Source organism: Salmo salar, chromosome ssa05, assembly GCF_905237065.1.
Source record: "Salmo salar chromosome ssa05, Ssal_v3.1, whole genome shotgun sequence".
Taxonomy (NCBI): domain Eukaryota; kingdom Metazoa; phylum Chordata; class Actinopteri; order Salmoniformes; family Salmonidae; genus Salmo; species Salmo salar.
The window spans coordinates 39,203,856-39,219,578 of record NC_059446.1 but is presented as its reverse complement, the minus strand read 5'-3'; the positions used below and the strand labels follow the sequence as shown (position 1 = coordinate 39,219,578).

Here is a 15,723-nt window from a genome sequence, read left to right as displayed (position 1 = left end):
ACCCAATTGTCATACTTGAGTAAAAGTAAAGAGATCTTTTAAAATAGAAAATGACTCAAGTAAAAGTGAAAGTCACCCAGTAAAATACTACTTGAGTAAAAGTCTCAAAGTATTTGGTTTTGAATATACTTAAGTATAAAAAGTAAATGTAATTGCTCAAATATACTTAAGTATCAAAAGTAAAAGTATAAATCGTTTCAAATTCCTAATATTAAGCAAACCAGAAGGCACCATTTTCATGTTTAAAAAAAATGTACAGATAGCCAGGGGCACGCTCCAACACTCAGACATAATTTACAAACGAAACATGTGTTTAGTGAGTGCCAGATCAGAGGTTTTTCCTGTCCTGCTAAGCATTCAAAATGTTCCGAGTACTTTTGGCTGTCAGGGAAAACTGATGGAGTAAAAAGTACATAATTGTCTTTTGGAATGTAGTGAAGTAAAATTACTCAAATATAAATAGTACAGTACAGATACCCCAAAAACGACTTAAGTAGTACTGTTAAGTATTTTTACTTAATTACTTTACACCACTGATCCCTTTTTTATAGGTACATTTTAAATCCAGTCAGTGCGTAGTTATTGGGTGTTCTGTCTCACTTCAGTCACTTTGGCTATGTTAATATTTAACCCAGCCGTGTATGTTCAAGCGTGTGTGTGGGCTCTGTTGTGCAGACTGGCCTAAAGGTGGTCCATCTGTGTTTGGCTAATGAGCTCTGGACCAGTCTAAAGGAATCTGCTTTTATTGCCACGCTACTTTTGCACTGTTAAGCTGGTACTGCTGCCATATCTGTTCTCTGGCAATGACACCTTTACTACAACGCAGTACAGTACACTGTCAATCATAATGGTACATTGTATGGTACCACAACAAAAGCTCCCTCAGTACAATGTAGTGTGTGAAACACAGTAAAGTCCTCAGGGACAGGAAACTCCGGAAGGAGGATGTGTTTGCAATAATAATACATTTTTTGGCTTAGGTTCAGGTTGGTCATCTGGCTGTTCTGAAGGGATTTTTTTAACATATCACCTTAGGCTGCTAATGTATTGTACTGTATGGTGGTGAGTGTCAGTGCTTTGGTTGTTGGTGAGAGACTGTTTGGATAGCGATTCTGCTGTTTGGTAGTATTGGGTATTGGTTCTATCTGTTCCTAGTGTTTGCAGTATTGCTACTGAGTGAATTTTCAGGGGAGTTTTAAAGTGGAAGTCTGCCTCTCTTAGTTGGTTGGTTATGAATCTCCTCAGAAGCATTTCCTCACCATATCCCATTCTCCTGCTCTGTTGTATTAAGATCTTTGTTGTTTTTGTTAAGCAGATTGTCTCAGTGCCACATTTGACTAGCTAGGCCTCTGAGGAGCGGGTTCGTCCTTCACTCTGTTTCCCTTTCATACGACTTGACTGTTCAAGCATGGAACTTTGAGCAATATTTCCCTATAGAGAGTGTATACACTTCATTCGGTGTATGAATTGCTTGTGCAGTCAAATATTTGGACACACCTACTCATTCAAGGGTTTCTTCTTTGTTTTTACTATTTTCTACACTGTAGAATAATAGTGAAGACATCAAAACTATGGAATCACTTAGTAACCCCCAAAAACATTCTCTCAACCAGCTTCATGAGGTAGTCACCTGGAATGCATTTCAATTAACTGGTGTGCGTTGTTAAAAGTACATTTGTGGAATTTCTTTCCTTCTTAATGTGTTTGAGCCAGTCAGTTGTGTTGTGACAAGGTAGGGGTGGTATACAGAAGATGGTCTTTTACCAAATAGGGCTAAGCCTAAATTATGGCAAGAACAGCTCAAATAAGCAAAGAGAAACGACAGTCCATCATTACTTTATCTGCAGTTGCAAAAACCATCAAGCGGTATGATGAAACCGGCTCTTATGAGGACCGCCACAGGAAAGGAAGACCCAGAGTTACCTCTGCTGCAGAGGATAAGTTTATTAGAGTTAACTGCACCTCAGATTGCAGTCCAAATAAATGCTTCACAGAGTTGAAGTAACAGACACATCTCAACATCAACTGTTCAGAGGAGACTGCGTGAATCAGGTCTTCATGGTCGAATTGCTGTAAAGAAACCACTACTAAAGGACACCAAATAATAAGAAGAGACTTGCTTGGGCCAAGAAACATGAACAATGGTCAATAGACCGTTGGAAACCTGTTCTTTGGTCTGATGAGTCCAAATTTGCGATTTAAAAAAAACATTTATTTTTATTTATTTTTGTTCCAACCGCCGTGTCTTTTATGAGACGCAGAGTAGGTGAACGGATGATCTCTGCATGTGTGGTTCCCACTGTGAAGCATGGAGGAGGAGGTGTGATGGTGTGGGGGTGCTTTGCTGGTGACCCTGTCTGATTTATTACAAATTCAAGGCACCTTTTAATCAGCATGGCTAACACAGCATTCTGCAGCGATACACCGTCCCATCTGGTTTGCGCTTAGTCCCACTATCATTTGTTTTTTTATGACCCAAAACACCCCTCCAGGCTGTGTAAGGCTATTTAACCAAGAAGGAGAGTGATGGAGTGCTGCATCAGATGACCTGGCCTCCACAATCACCTGACCTCACCCTAATTGAGAGGGTTTGAGATGAGTTGGACTGCAGAGTGAGGTAAAAGCAGCCAACAAGTGCTCAGCATATGTTTGTTTCTTCCCTCATAAAACAACACAGCTTCCCGTTATTACATTCCTGCTTTTCCCTGGACCATAAACTTCCCCAGACACACAGTGGTGATGGGGACGAGAACATCTGTTCCAGGGATGGCAGATGTGAAGTGGTTGTTTGATGCGCTACTGGGCTGGAAGACGAGACCCCATGTCAGTGTGTGTGTGGGGTGGGGGGGGGGGGGGGGTCATGCCGTTCACATTCCAAAACATAGATTGCAAAATGCATGGAGTTCATATTGACAAATTCACCCTGCAATTGAGCACTAATCAAAACAACACTCACAAACACGTATTGAGCTACAAGCTGAGCCATGCTTCTCATCCTGTTGGTATTGATTGCACAATTTTATTTTTCACCAAACATGGTATAACCCTTCGCTGATCGATCGAAACACAGCATTTTGAGCATAGCTTGTTGGCAGACTCTGGTTAGGAATGAACGAGTCGGTGTGTGTTTGTAAATAGATGTTAGTAAGAATACAGATGTGGTTTTCTTTGTGTATGTGTGGCTGTGTGCAATGTCCTCTCCTTTCTCTATCTCTCTCTGTGTCTCTCCGCTCTCTCTCTCTGTGTGTGTGTGTGTGTGTGGGAGAATGAGAACAGCTTTCCTCTCCACTCTGCTGCGTGACATCATCATAGCAACAGAAAGGATGGAGGTGGGAAAGTAGGGCAGAGTGGGGGGAGGAGGCAGAGGGGGTTCAGTGTGATTGCCCCTCTCCACCTCTCTCTCCATCTCTTCCTGTCTTCCTGTTTTCACTCAGTGTGTGCCTGTTCATTCTGTCTATCGGTGTGGTAGAGCGCTCCCCTGCCCCTCAGCAATGCATTTCTGACTCAGTCATCCTCGTCTGAGAGAGATGGTCTCTAGATAAAGAAATAATGTAGTGTGTGTGTGTCGAGATGTCTGAAATCCTCCGGGAGACACTTTCCTCCTTCACAGGGTCCTTTTTAATGTGGGAGGAGTGAAGTTTAAGAGCACGAGTTGCCTTGGTAACAATTGCTGCCATCTGTGTGAGTGGTGTGCGGGAGGGAAAGGATGGCGTCGCCTCCGGTCTTAATGCTTCATCTCCTTCATTTTGAATGATTTATTTATTACTCAGCAGAACGGGAAGGTTACTGGGTTACGCTGGAACACTTCCTTAGCCTTATGAGTCTAGAAAGAGACCAAGTCCATTCTCAATGAGGGTACTGTTTATATTCTGTCATACTGTCTCATAAAATAACTTCTCACATCTGCAGCACAACATGGCTACCAACCGCATTATAACTGCGAAGAGGAGGGCAGAAGGTATCTAAGGAGTGGGGATGGATTTGGGAATGACCGACGCAAGGGTGGGTGGTTTGAGGAGAGGAAAGAGGCCAGCGAGGGTCTGAGGATTAGATGTGGACTCCCTCGGATGGCTGAAGAGGGCTTTATTTCTTTGTTTTTATTTAACCTTTATTTAACAAGGCTTGGGGAGAGGAGAGACTGAATAATTTGTAGTAGTCCCAGACCATTCAATAGTAGTCCCAGACCATTCAATAGTAGTCCCAGACCATTCAATAGTAGTCCCAGACCATTCAATAGAGAGTTCTCTCGGCTGCAGTGGTAGTAGTAGTAGTAGTAGAGGGTTCTCTCGGCTGCAGTGGTAGTAGTAGTAGTAGAGGGTTCTCTCGGCTGCAGTGGTAGTAGTAGTAGTAGTAGTAGAGGGTTCTCTCGGCTGCAGTGGTAGTAGTAGTAGTAGTAGAGGGTTCTCTCGGCTGCAGTGGTAGTAGTAGTAGTAGAGGGTTCTCTCGGCTGCAGTGGTAGTAGTAGAGGGTTCTCTCGGCTGCAGTGGTAGTAGTAGAGGGTTCTCTCGGCTGCAGTGGTAGTAGTAGAGGGTTCTCTCGGCTGCAGTGGTAGTAGTAGAGGGTTCTCTCGGCTGCAGTGGTAGTAGTAGTAGTAGTAGTAGTAGTAGTAGTAGTAGTAGAGAGTCCTCTCGGCTGCAGTAGTAGTAGTAGTAGTAGTAGTAGTAGTAGAGGGTTCTCTCGGCTGCAGTAGTAGTAGTAGTAATAGAGGGTTCTCTCGGCTGCAGTAGTAGTAGTAGTAATAGAGGGTTCTCTCGGCTGCAGTGGTAGTAGTAGTAGTAGTAGTAGAGGGTTCTCTCGGCTGCAGTGGTAGTAGTAGTAGTAGTAGAGGGTTCTCTCGGCTGCAGTAGTAGTAGTAGTAATAGAGGGTTCTCTCGGCTGCAGTAGTAGTAGTAGTAGTAGTAGTAGAGGGTTCTCTCGGCTGCAGTAGTAGTAGTAGTAGTAGAGGGTTCTCTCGGCTGCAGTAGTAGTAGTAGTAGTAGAGGGTTCTCTCGGCTGCAGTAGTAGTAGTAGTAGTAGTAGTAGTAGAGGGTTCTCTCGGCTGCAGTGGTAGTAGTAGTAGTAGTAGAGTGTCCTCTCGGCTGCAGTAGTAGTAGTAGTAGTAGAGGGCTCTCTCGGCTGCAGTAGTAGTAGTAGTAGTAGTAGAGGGTTCTCTCAGATGCAGTAGTAGTAGTAGTAGAGTGTCCTCTCGGCTGCAGTAGTAGTAGTAGTAGTAGAGGGCTCTCTCGGCTGCAGTAGTAGTAGTAGTAGAGGGTTCTCTCAGATGCAGTAGTAGTAGTAGTAGAGGGTTCTCTCGGCTGCAGTAGTAGTAGTAGTAGAGGGTTCTCTCGGCTGCAGTAGTAGGAGTAGAGGGTTCTCTCGGCTGTAGTAGTAGTAGTAGAGGGTTCTCTCGGCTGCAGTAGTAGTAGTAGTAGAGAGTCCTCTCAGCTGCAGTAGTAGTAGTAGTAGTAGTAGAGAGTCCTCTCGGCTGCGGTAGTAGAGAGTCCTCTCGGCTGCGGTAGTAGAGAGTCCTCTCGGCTGCGGTAGTAGAGAGTCCTCTCGGCTGCGGTAGTAGAGAGTCCTCTCGGCTGCGGTAGTAGAGAGTCCTCTCGGCTGCGGTAGTAGAGAGTCCTCTCGGCTGCGGTAGTAGAGAGTCCTCTCGGCTGCGGTAGTAGAGAGTCCTCTCGGCTGCGGTAGTAGAGAGTCCTCTCGGCTGCGGTAGTAGAGAGTCCTCTCGGCTGCGGTAGTAGAGAGTCCTCTCGGCTGCGGTAGTAGAGAGTCCTCCCGGCTGCGGTAGTAGAGAGTCCTCCCGGCTGCGGTAGTAGAGAGTCCTCCCGGCTGCGGTAGTAGAGAGTCCTCCCGGCTGCGGTAGTAGAGAGTCCTCCCGGCTGCGGTAGTAGAGAGTCCTCCCGGCTGCGGTAGTAGAGAGTCCTCCCGGCTGCGGTAGTAGAGAGTCCTCCCGGCTGCGGTAGTAGAGAGTCCTCCCGGCTGCGGTAGTAGAGAGTCCTCCCGGCTGCGGTAGTAGTAGTAGTAGTAGTAGAGAGTCCTCTCGGCTGCAGTAGTAGTAGTAGTAGTAGTAGAGTCCTCTCGGCTGCAGTAGTAGTAGTAGTAGAGAGTCCTCTCGGCTGCAGTAGTAGTAGTAGTAGCCTTCCCTGTAGCTCAGTTGGTAGAGCATGGTGTTTGCAACACCAGGGTTGTGCGTTCGATTCCCACGGGGGGCCAGCACAGAAAAAAAATGTAGGAAATGTATGCATTCACTACTGTAAGTCGCTCTGGATAAGAGCGTCTGCTAAATGACTAAAATGTAAATGTAAAATGTAGTAGTAGAGAGTCCTCTCGGCTGCAGCAGTAGTAGTAGTACTAGAGAGTCCTCTGGGCTGCAGCAGTAGTAGTAGTAGTAGAGAGTCCTCTCGGCTGCAGTAGTAGTAGTAGTAGAGAGTCCTCTCGGCTGCAGTAGTAGTAGTAGGAGAGAGTCCTTTCGGCTGCAGTAGTAGTAGTAGGAGAGAGTCCTCTGGGCTGCAGCAGTAGTAGTAGTAGTAGAGAGTCCTCTCGGCTGCAGTAGTAGTAGTAGGAGAGAGTCCTCTGGGCTGCAGCAGTAGTAGTAGTAGTAGAGAGTCCTCTCGGCTGCAGTAGTAGTAGTAGGAGAGAGTCCTTTCGGCTGCAGTAGTAGTAGTAGTAGAGAGTCCTCTCGGCTGCAGTAGTAGTAGTAGGAGAGAGTCCTTTCGGCTGCAGTAGTAGTAGTAGGAGAGAGTCCTCTCGGCTGCAGTAGTAGTAGTAGGAGAGAGTCCTCTCGGCTGCAGTAGTAGTAGTAGGAGAGAGTCCTCTCGGCTGCAGTAGTAGTAGTAGGAGAGAGTCCTCTCGGCTGCAGTAGTAGTAGTAGGAGAGAGTCCTCTCGGCTGCAGTAGTAGTAGTAGGAGAGAGTCCTCTCGGCTGCAGTAGTAGTAGTAGGAGAGAGTCCTCTCGGCTGCAGTAGTAGTAGTAGGAGAGAGTCCTCTCGGCTGCAGTAGTAGTAGTAGGAGAGAGTCCTCTCGGCTGCAGTAGTAGTAGTAGGAGAGAGTCCTCTCGGCTGCAGTAGTAGTAGTAGGAGAGAGTCCTCTCGGCTGCAGTAGTAGTAGTAGGAGAGAGTCCTCTCGGCTGCAGTAGTAGTAGTAGGAGAGAGTCCTCTCGGCTGCAGTAGTAGTAGTAGGAGAGAGTCCTCTCGGCTGCAGTAGTAGTAGTAGTAGAGAGTCCTCTCGGCTGCAGTAGTAGTAGTAGGAGAGAGTCCTCTCGGCTGCAGTAGTAGTAGGAGAGAGTCCTCTCGGCTGCAGTAGTAGTAGGAGAGAGTCCTCTCGGCTGCAGTAGTAGTAGTAGAGGGTTCTATCGGCTGCAGTAGTAGTAGTAGTAGAGGGTTCTCTCGGCTGCAGCAGTAGTAGTAGTAGTAGTAGAGGGTTCTCTCGGCTGTAGTAGTAGTAGTAGTAGTAGTAGAGGGTTCTCTCGGCTGCAGTAGTAGTAGTAGTAGTAGTAGTAGTAGAGGGTTCTCTCGGCTGTAGTAGTAGTAGTAGAGGCTTCTCTCGGCTGCAGTAGTAGTAGAGGCTTCTCTCGGCTGCAGTAGTAGTAGTAGAGGCTTCTCTCGGCTGCAGTAGTAGTAGTAGAGGGTTCTCTCGGCTGCAGTAGTAGTAGTAGTAGTAGAGGGTTCTCTCGGCTGTAGTAGTAGAGGGTTCTCTCGGCTGTAGTAGTAGTAGTAGAGGGTTCTCTCGGCTGTAGTAGTAGAGGGTTCTCTCGGCTGTAGTAGTAGTAGTAGTAGAGGGTTCTCTCGGCTGTAGTAGTAGCAGTAGTAGAGGGTTCTCTCGGCTGCAGTAGTAGTAGTAGAGGGTTCTCTCGGCTGCAGTAGTAGTAGTAGAGGGTTCTCTCGGCTGCAGTAGTAGTAGTAGAGGGTTCTCTCGGCTGCAGTAGTAGTAGTAGTAGTAGTAGTAGTAGTAGAGGGTTCTCTCGGCTGCAGTAGTAGTAGTAGTAGTAGTAGTAGTAGTAGAGGGTTCTCTCGGCTGCAGTAGTAGTAGAGGGTTCTCTCGGCTGCAGTAGTAGTAGAGGGTTCTCTCGGCTGCAGTAGTAGTAGTAGAGGGCTCTCTCGGCTGCAGCAGTAGTAGTAGTAGTAGTAGTAGTAGTAGTAGTAGTAGTAGTAGTAGTAGTAGTAGAGGGTTCTCTCGGCTGTAGTAGAGGGTTCTCTCGGCTGCAGTAGTAGTAGTAGTAGTTGTAGTAGTAGAGGGTTCTCTCGGCTGTAGTAGTAGCAGTAGTAGAGGGTTCTCTCGGCTGTAGTAGTAGTAGAGGGTTCTCTCGGCTGCAGTAGTAGCAGTAGTAGAGGGTTCTCTCGGCTGCAGTAGTAGCAGTAGTAGAGGGTTCTCTCGGCTGCAGTAGTAGTAGTAGAGGGTTCTCTCGGCTGCAGTAGTAGTAGTAGTAGTAGTAGAGGGTTCTCTCGGCTGCAGTAGTAGTAGTAGAGGGTTCTCTCGGCTGCAGTAGTAGTAGTAGTAGTAGTAGAGGGTTCTCTCAGCTGCAGTAGTAGTAGAGGGTTCTCTCGGCTGCAGTAGTAGTAGAGGGTTCTCTCGGCTGCAGTAGTAGTAGAGGGTTCTCTCGGCTGCAGTAGTAGTAGTAGAGGGCTCTCTCGGCTGCAGCAGTAGTAGTAGTAGTAGTAGTAGAGGGTTCTCTCGGCTGCAGTAGTAGTAGTTGTAGTAGTAGAGGGTTCTCTCGGCTCCAGTAGTAGTAGTAGTAGTAGAGGGTTCTCTCGGCTGCGGTGGTAGTAGTAGTAGAGGATTCTCTCGGCTGCGGTAGTAGTAGTAGTAGTAGTAGTAGTAGTAGTAGTAGAGGGTTCTCTCGGCTGCGGTGGTAGTAGTAGAGGGTTCTCTCGGCTGCGGTGGTAGTAGTAGAGGGTTCTCTTGGCGGCAGTAGTTGTAGTAGTAGAGGGCTCTCTTGGCTGTAGTAGCCCCACTCCCAGACTGCCCTGGCCAGACAGAATTTCATGCACGATGGAGCCTGTAAGCGGATCCCATTGAGAGGAATTGGATTATGATAAATGGCCGGAGAGCTGCCAGTGTGCTCTTTGTGGGTGTTGAAATAGTGTGTGTCTGTGTGAGCTCTGTGGATGTTGAAATGGTGTGTGTGTGGATGTTGAAATGGTCTGTGTGAGCTCTGTGGATGTTGAAATGGTCTGTGAGCTCTGTGGATGTTGAAATTGTGTGTGTCTGTGTGAGCTCTGTGGATGTTGAAATGGTGTGTGTGTGTGGATGTTGAAATGGTCTGTGTGAGCTCTGTGGATGTTGAAATGGTCTGTGAGCTCTGTGGATGTTGAAATTGTGTGTGTCTGTGTGAGCTCTGTGGATGTTGAAATTGTGTGTGTCTGTGTGAGCTCTGTGGATGTTGAAATGGTGTGTGTGTGTCTGTGTGAGCATGTGTGGGTGTTTCTAGGTCTCATAATAGAATGTTTTCCTCAAGCTACACTCTGCTGGCCTATGATTTTTGTTTTCACATTACTTACCTGTTGTTCTTATCGCTCTCTGCAGGACAGACAGGGATCTTCAGCCAGTGATGTAGACAAGGATGATGAAGTTACATAGGGAAGGCTGTGTGGGGAGGAAGAGCATCGCCTGATTCTCCTCCACTTCCTCATCCACTCTGAGTCGTGCCCTCTGATTGGGTGGCCGGAGCACGATGTCATCGACCACACCCACCTCAGCCCCGCCTTCCAAGAAGACGCGTGGGAAGGAGAGGACGGAAGTCATGGGCGACTTGCCGCAGACAGCCAATGAGGAGCTGAGGAGCAAGCTGATGGATTTCCAGATAGAACTGCAGCAGGAGAAGGGCAAGGTAGGCCCGCCCCCTCTGACAGGATGAGGATTATACTGAGGATGATTATATGATTATCTGATGCCTATACAATGATACACTGTTAATTATAAACTGGGTGGTTCGAGCCCAGAATGCTGATTGGCTGACAGCCATGGTATATTAGACCGTATACCACTGGTATGACAAAACATGTATTTTTACTGCTCTAATTACCTTGGTAACCAGTTTATAATAGCAATAAGGCACCTCGGGGGTTTGTGGTATATGGCCAATATAGCGCGGCTAAGGTCTGTATCCAGGCACTCCGCGTTGCGTTGTGCTTAAGAACAGCCCTTATCCATGGTATATTGGCCATATACCACACCTCCTTGGGCCTTATTGCTTATTGATACTATTAGGAAATCATTATCACTCTCTCTTTTTCCTATTTCCCCTGCAAACCTCTCCTCCCCTCCCCTCTCCTCTATCCCACCCTCCTCTCCCTCCCCTGGGTAGGTCTCTAAGCTGAGAGAGCGTCTCCAGGAGCAGAGGCAAGCCAGGGAGCTGGAACAACACAAACACACGGTGGTCCTCACCGACCTCCGCGCCAAACTGCACGAGGAGAAGCTCCGCGAGCTGGCCGCCGCTCGCGAGTCGTTGGCACGGCAACACGAGTTGGAGCTATCACGAACCATTAAGATCCGCGACGGGGAGGTGCAACGGCTCCAGGGGCTGGTCCATGCGCTAAGGGACGGGGCGGCTGACAAACTGAAGAGCGCCCTGCTAGGAGAGGCCCGGGAGGAGGCCAGGAGGGCCTTCGATGGGGAGAGACTCAAACTGCAGCAGGAGGTAGGTGTACCTTGGAAATCAACTTGAATCCAACTTGCATTGTTGTATTAGATTAGTCATTTTTTTTCCCATGGTCAATCAGAATCATAGCCTGGTTTAGGTTAGGCTACTGCAAATTCCTATGACTACCAGCTAGACTCCTTTCACAGGTAGATGCCTCTTGTTTTCAGTATAAGAAGTTTGACTGTTTTAGTCTGGTTTTTGAAAGTTCTTATATAAAGAAACAGAGCGTCTTCTTTGTTTCTGGACAAGCAGAGTCATATGACATTACTATCTCCTGAATCATCTTAATTGCTTCAGGGTCCCAGTACTTGGAAGTGTATATACACTCTAATTGTGTCTGTCTGTGTGTGTTCCCCTCAGGTCATGAAGCAGGAGACGGCACGGAAGCAGGTCGAGGAGGCTCTGGCTAACGCACTGCAGGCAGACAAGGCCAAAGCAGCCGACCTCCGAACAGCCTACCAGCAGCACCAGGATGAGATCAACCGCATCAAGAGAGACTGCGAGAGAGACATCCGAAGGGTGGTGAGTCGACCATAACATGGCCGCCACACTATAACCCGATCACAGAACCCCTGATTGACCCCTGATCCTAACCCACATCAAACAAGACCATGTGAGAGACGACATGATTGTCTGGTGATGAGTGACCTGAAAGTTAACCAAATTCCAAACCAATAATAAACCATAGCTAAGTAAAACTGGAATTGCCCTCAAACAATATACCGATTCCTCAGATCCTGTACTGCTGAGTTCCCTGTATGCACGTCCCTGTATGCGCTCGATCTGATCATTAGCTTGAATTGCACTGTATCCTATGTTGATCTCCAGTTCTATTTCACACAGTGTAGTTTTGCTTTTCAGAGACCCAGGGTAGCACAGATAACACACGTCGACTGTTGACTACAAGACAGAAGAACACAGCATGCTAGCACAGGGCTGTAAAAGATGGATCTCTAACCTGTTTTACAGCCAGGCCATTTGACTAATATCATTTTACAGGGATAAGGAGAGGGAAAGGAAGCGAGAGTGAGCGGGCAGTACGATGAAGACAGGAAGAGAGAAGGGGGAGTGTGAACTAGGATTCATGAATGAATTACACTCAACGACGTTGGTGTCGCGTAATTGTTCGTTCACTCGTCTGTGGTTGGAAAAGAATCAGCTGTTGGTGGAGGAAGGGAACAATGGGGTAGAAAGAGAGCGCAGGTCGGGTTGAGGCTGACGAGTTCCAGAGTGAACGTTAGTTACTATCACTATCTCTCTCCCCTTCTTTCTTTCTCTCTCATATCTCTCATTGTCTCCCTCTCTCCTCCTCCCATCTTTCTTAGATGGATGAGCTGAAGGGGAAGGACCGTGTGGTGTCTGCGTTGGAGAGGGAGCTGGGGGTGCAGGCAGGTTATGCCCAGAAGCTCCAGCTGCAAAAGGAGGCTCTGGACGAGCAGCTGGGCCAAGTCAGGGAGGCAGAGAGGCACCACGGCAGCCCCAAGAGAGAGGTGGTCCCTACCCTGGGGGATACCCAGGACTATATCAACAACCAGGTGAGGACAGCCCCATTTAAAATACACACAGGCAAGCACACACTTATGCACAAACACAAACCAGGTGGTCAACTCATTCACACATTGTCTTTGTTTCTAATCATCTCCCCAATCTCTGTCTCTCTGTCTCTCTGTCTCTCTGTCTCTCTGTCTCTCTGTCTCTCTGTCTCTCTGTCTCTCTGTCTCTCTGTCTCTCTGTCTCTCTGTCTCTCTGTCTCTCTGTCTCTCTGTCTCTCTGTCTCTCTGTCTCTCTGTCTCTCTGTCTCTCCGTCTCTCTCTCTCTTTCTGTCTCTCTCAGGAGGTGGAAGATCTTCGGGATGCGAGGAGGTTCCAGCTGAAGATAGCTGAGCTCCACTCTGTTACCAGGAAGCTGGAGGACAGGAACGCACTGCTGGCAGATGAGAGGAACGAACTGGTGAGGAACACACACCTACACGTACACAAACACACACAGAAAATAACTTGGTGGATACCTGACCATTGTAGGGGCGTTATGGGGACGTATGGAAACGTCATGGGGACATTGAAGGGATGTTATGGAAAATAGGTCTACACATCTCATCTGTCACTATTTCTCTTGTTTTCTCCCTCCATCTCTGTCAGTTGAAGAGGGTGCGTGAGGCAGAGAGTCAGATGAAGCCCCTGTTAGATAAGTATAAGAGGATGTCGAAGAAGAACGATGACCTCCTGCAGACTCTGCAGCGCATGGAGGAGAAACTCAAGAACCTCAGCAGAGAGAACGCAGAGATGGTGAGGGAACCAGAAATATCCTCCTTTGTCTACTTTCCTTGTCATGTCTCCTTCATGATGGGAAGAGGACACCATTTGAAAGTATTTGGACCATGGTGTTGATACATGTAGCAGGAGTATAGCCTATGCTTAGATATTTATGAATGAATTAAGAGGAAACTATACTGAACAAAAATATGAACGCAACATGCAACAATTTCAAAGATTTTCCAGTGTTACAGTAAGGCCCATGGGTGGGCCTGGGAGGGCATAGGCCCACCCACTGGGGAGCCAGGGACAGCCAATCAGAATGAGTTTTTCCCCACCAAAGGGCTTTATTACAGACATAAATACTCCTCAGTTTCAACAGCTGTACGTGTGGCAGGTCTCAGATGATCCCGCAAGTGAAGAAGCCGGATATGAGGGTCCTGGGCTGGCCTGGTTAGAAGTGATCTGGGGTTGTGAGGCCGGTTGGACGTACTGCCAAATTCTCTAAAATGACGTTGGTGGCGGATTATGGTAGAGAAATTAACATTAAATTCTCTGGCAACAGCTCTTGTGGACATTCCAGCAGTCAGCATGTCAACTATAGACATCTGTGGCATTGTGCTCTGTGACAAAACTGCACATTTTTAGAGTGGCCTTTTATTGCCCCCAGCATGAGGTGCACCTATGTAATGATTCTTTTTAATCAGCTTCTTGATATGTCACACCTGTCAGTTGGATGGATTATTTTGGCAAAGGAGAAATGCTCCCTAACAGGAACGTAAACTAATTTGTACACAACATTTGAGAGAAATAAGCTTTTTGTGCATATGGAACATTTCTGGGATCTTTTATTTCAGCTCATGAAACATGGGACCAACACTTTACATGTTGCGTTTTTATATTTTTGTTCAGTATACATTGTCCAGTAGGTACCATGTGAGATTTGTAATTGCTCTGTGAAATGGAGGGAAAGGGAGACCTCCAGTGGACATCTGAGAAAAAGCATCAAGATGATTAGGTTGCAGCATCTGTGTGACTGCAGTATTTGCAATTCTCCTTGATTACAAAGTCACCTTGCACAACTTAAAGTTACATTATGTTTCAGGTAATCCTGTCTCTCTCTTGACCTAACTGCTCGAGTTGCCTAACCCTGAGAATGTCTCTCCTCACTCCCTCTCTCTCTTCCCCTTTCTTTCTCCCTCTCGCTCCTCCCTCCCTCCCTCTCTCTCTCTCTCTCTCCCTCTCTCTCTCTCTCTCTCCCTCTCTCTCTCTCTCAGAAGGAGAAGGCGCACTCTCGTTCCCAGCAGCCCCAGCAGCTGAAGAGGCCTACCTCCCTGACAGACCTAAGCCACGCACACGAGGAACAGGAAGTGGAGTTCCTCAAGCTGCAGGTTGCCGAGCAACGTGGCATCATCGACGAACTCACGCAGGTTAGGGAGACGGACACACAGACATTCACACTGCAGTTTATCTGATCTTTAAATCACCTGAGCTTCCAAATAACAGGGCACTGACAGATCCTTATTGTAGTGAGATTAGTGAATCAGGCAGCCGACTAGCTCATAAACAAAGAGGGGGCCATTTTGTTGAATCTTACCAGAGTACATTGAAACAGTAGGATAAAATGGGTGCCGTTAGGGTCAGTGAACTGTTCGGTTACATGTTGGTCGTCTGTACACCTGGGCTGCCCTCCAGACCCTCACCAGCCACCCACCCGCCACCCTCTCTCTCTGTTCTAATCACCTTAAATCAGAGCCTTGCTGATAATTCACACATTTGCATGATGTTCTGCTGGCTCCTTGCCTCTGATTTAAGGTGTCGTACACACAACTCTTTGTCATAATCTCTTGACCCTGCTTCTCTTGAGAATCCTACTCGTCTCACTTTTTTACCATGGGTGCATTTTGACAAGCCTAAATCGCACCGTATTCCGAATCTGTCTCCAGTAATTCACACGCAGGGGATGATAGATGGCCTAGATTAGTACAATTAGTTTGGTCAGGTTAAGGATCAGTCCCACATCAAACAAAGCATTCTCATACATACTGCACACAATGCATGTGGTACAAGCTGTAAATCATAAGCTGTCCTCTGCTCCTTTTTGCCACAGGAACGTGACAGACTGATGCTCTACAAAAATAACCGAAGAAAAACCCTCAAGCTACCACCTAAAGTAGGACTACTGCTCCATTTGCCCTTCTGTCTGTGTGTTTCTGTTTGTGTACGCGGGTTTTTTTGTTGTTGTTTTATAGCACTAGGCGTTTCTTTGTTGTGTTCTCTGTCTCTGGTCACACACTGTTGATCCAGTGGTGTTGTCACTTAGCAACTGTCTCTTCCCATGATGCTGACGCACTGGTTCTGTGTAATTGGGCTCAATTGGGCTCAATGGGGAACTATGTGTGTTTTTTTGAGTTGTCTTTGTGTAGTTTGTGTGCGCGCAACTGTGTGACTGTGTGTTTATAATTGGGCTCATAGGGGAACGATGACACCTGTTGTTCAGCTCAGAATGATAGGTAGATAAGGTGTTGATGAGGAGGCACGATTAGCGCAATTGGGCTGGGTTCTCAATAGAGTTTGCGGAGTCAGTGATGTATGTTAAGAGAGAAGGTGACGGAAGATTCAACACACTCCCTGCATCTATAACCGGAGCTAGCCATTGGGACTCGCACTCTGAAACGGAAAACGGCGATTGGAACGCTCCACTCTCAAACTGGGAGGGTTATTGAGACTATTGCTCTCAAACCGAAAACGTCAATTAGGACTCTCAAACTGGCAATGGAACAGAACACGCTTATGGAAAGAGTTTGACTGGAACGGAAAAGTATTCCACTGCTACCCCGCAGGCCTG

The 15,723-nt window shown here is 47.3% G+C and overlaps 1 protein-coding gene across 1 annotated transcript in view; it reads left to right on the top strand.

Moving 5' to 3' along the window:
* Positions 1 to 15,723, top strand: part of jakmip1 (janus kinase and microtubule interacting protein 1) — a 37,361-nt gene that overhangs the window by 4,408 nt on the left and 17,230 nt on the right. Inside the window, exons 2-9 of the mRNA XM_014199943.2 lie at positions 9,507 to 9,810; positions 10,288 to 10,620; positions 10,984 to 11,145; positions 11,949 to 12,158; positions 12,457 to 12,573; positions 12,762 to 12,908; positions 14,153 to 14,305; positions 14,986 to 15,048. Coding sequence (XP_014055418.1) covers positions 9,655 to 9,810; positions 10,288 to 10,620; positions 10,984 to 11,145; positions 11,949 to 12,158; positions 12,457 to 12,573; positions 12,762 to 12,908; positions 14,153 to 14,305; positions 14,986 to 15,048 — 1,341 coding nt within the window. The 5' untranslated portion in view covers positions 9,507 to 9,654. The remainder of the gene's footprint in view (positions 1 to 9,506; positions 9,811 to 10,287; positions 10,621 to 10,983; positions 11,146 to 11,948; positions 12,159 to 12,456; positions 12,574 to 12,761; positions 12,909 to 14,152; positions 14,306 to 14,985; positions 15,049 to 15,723) is intronic.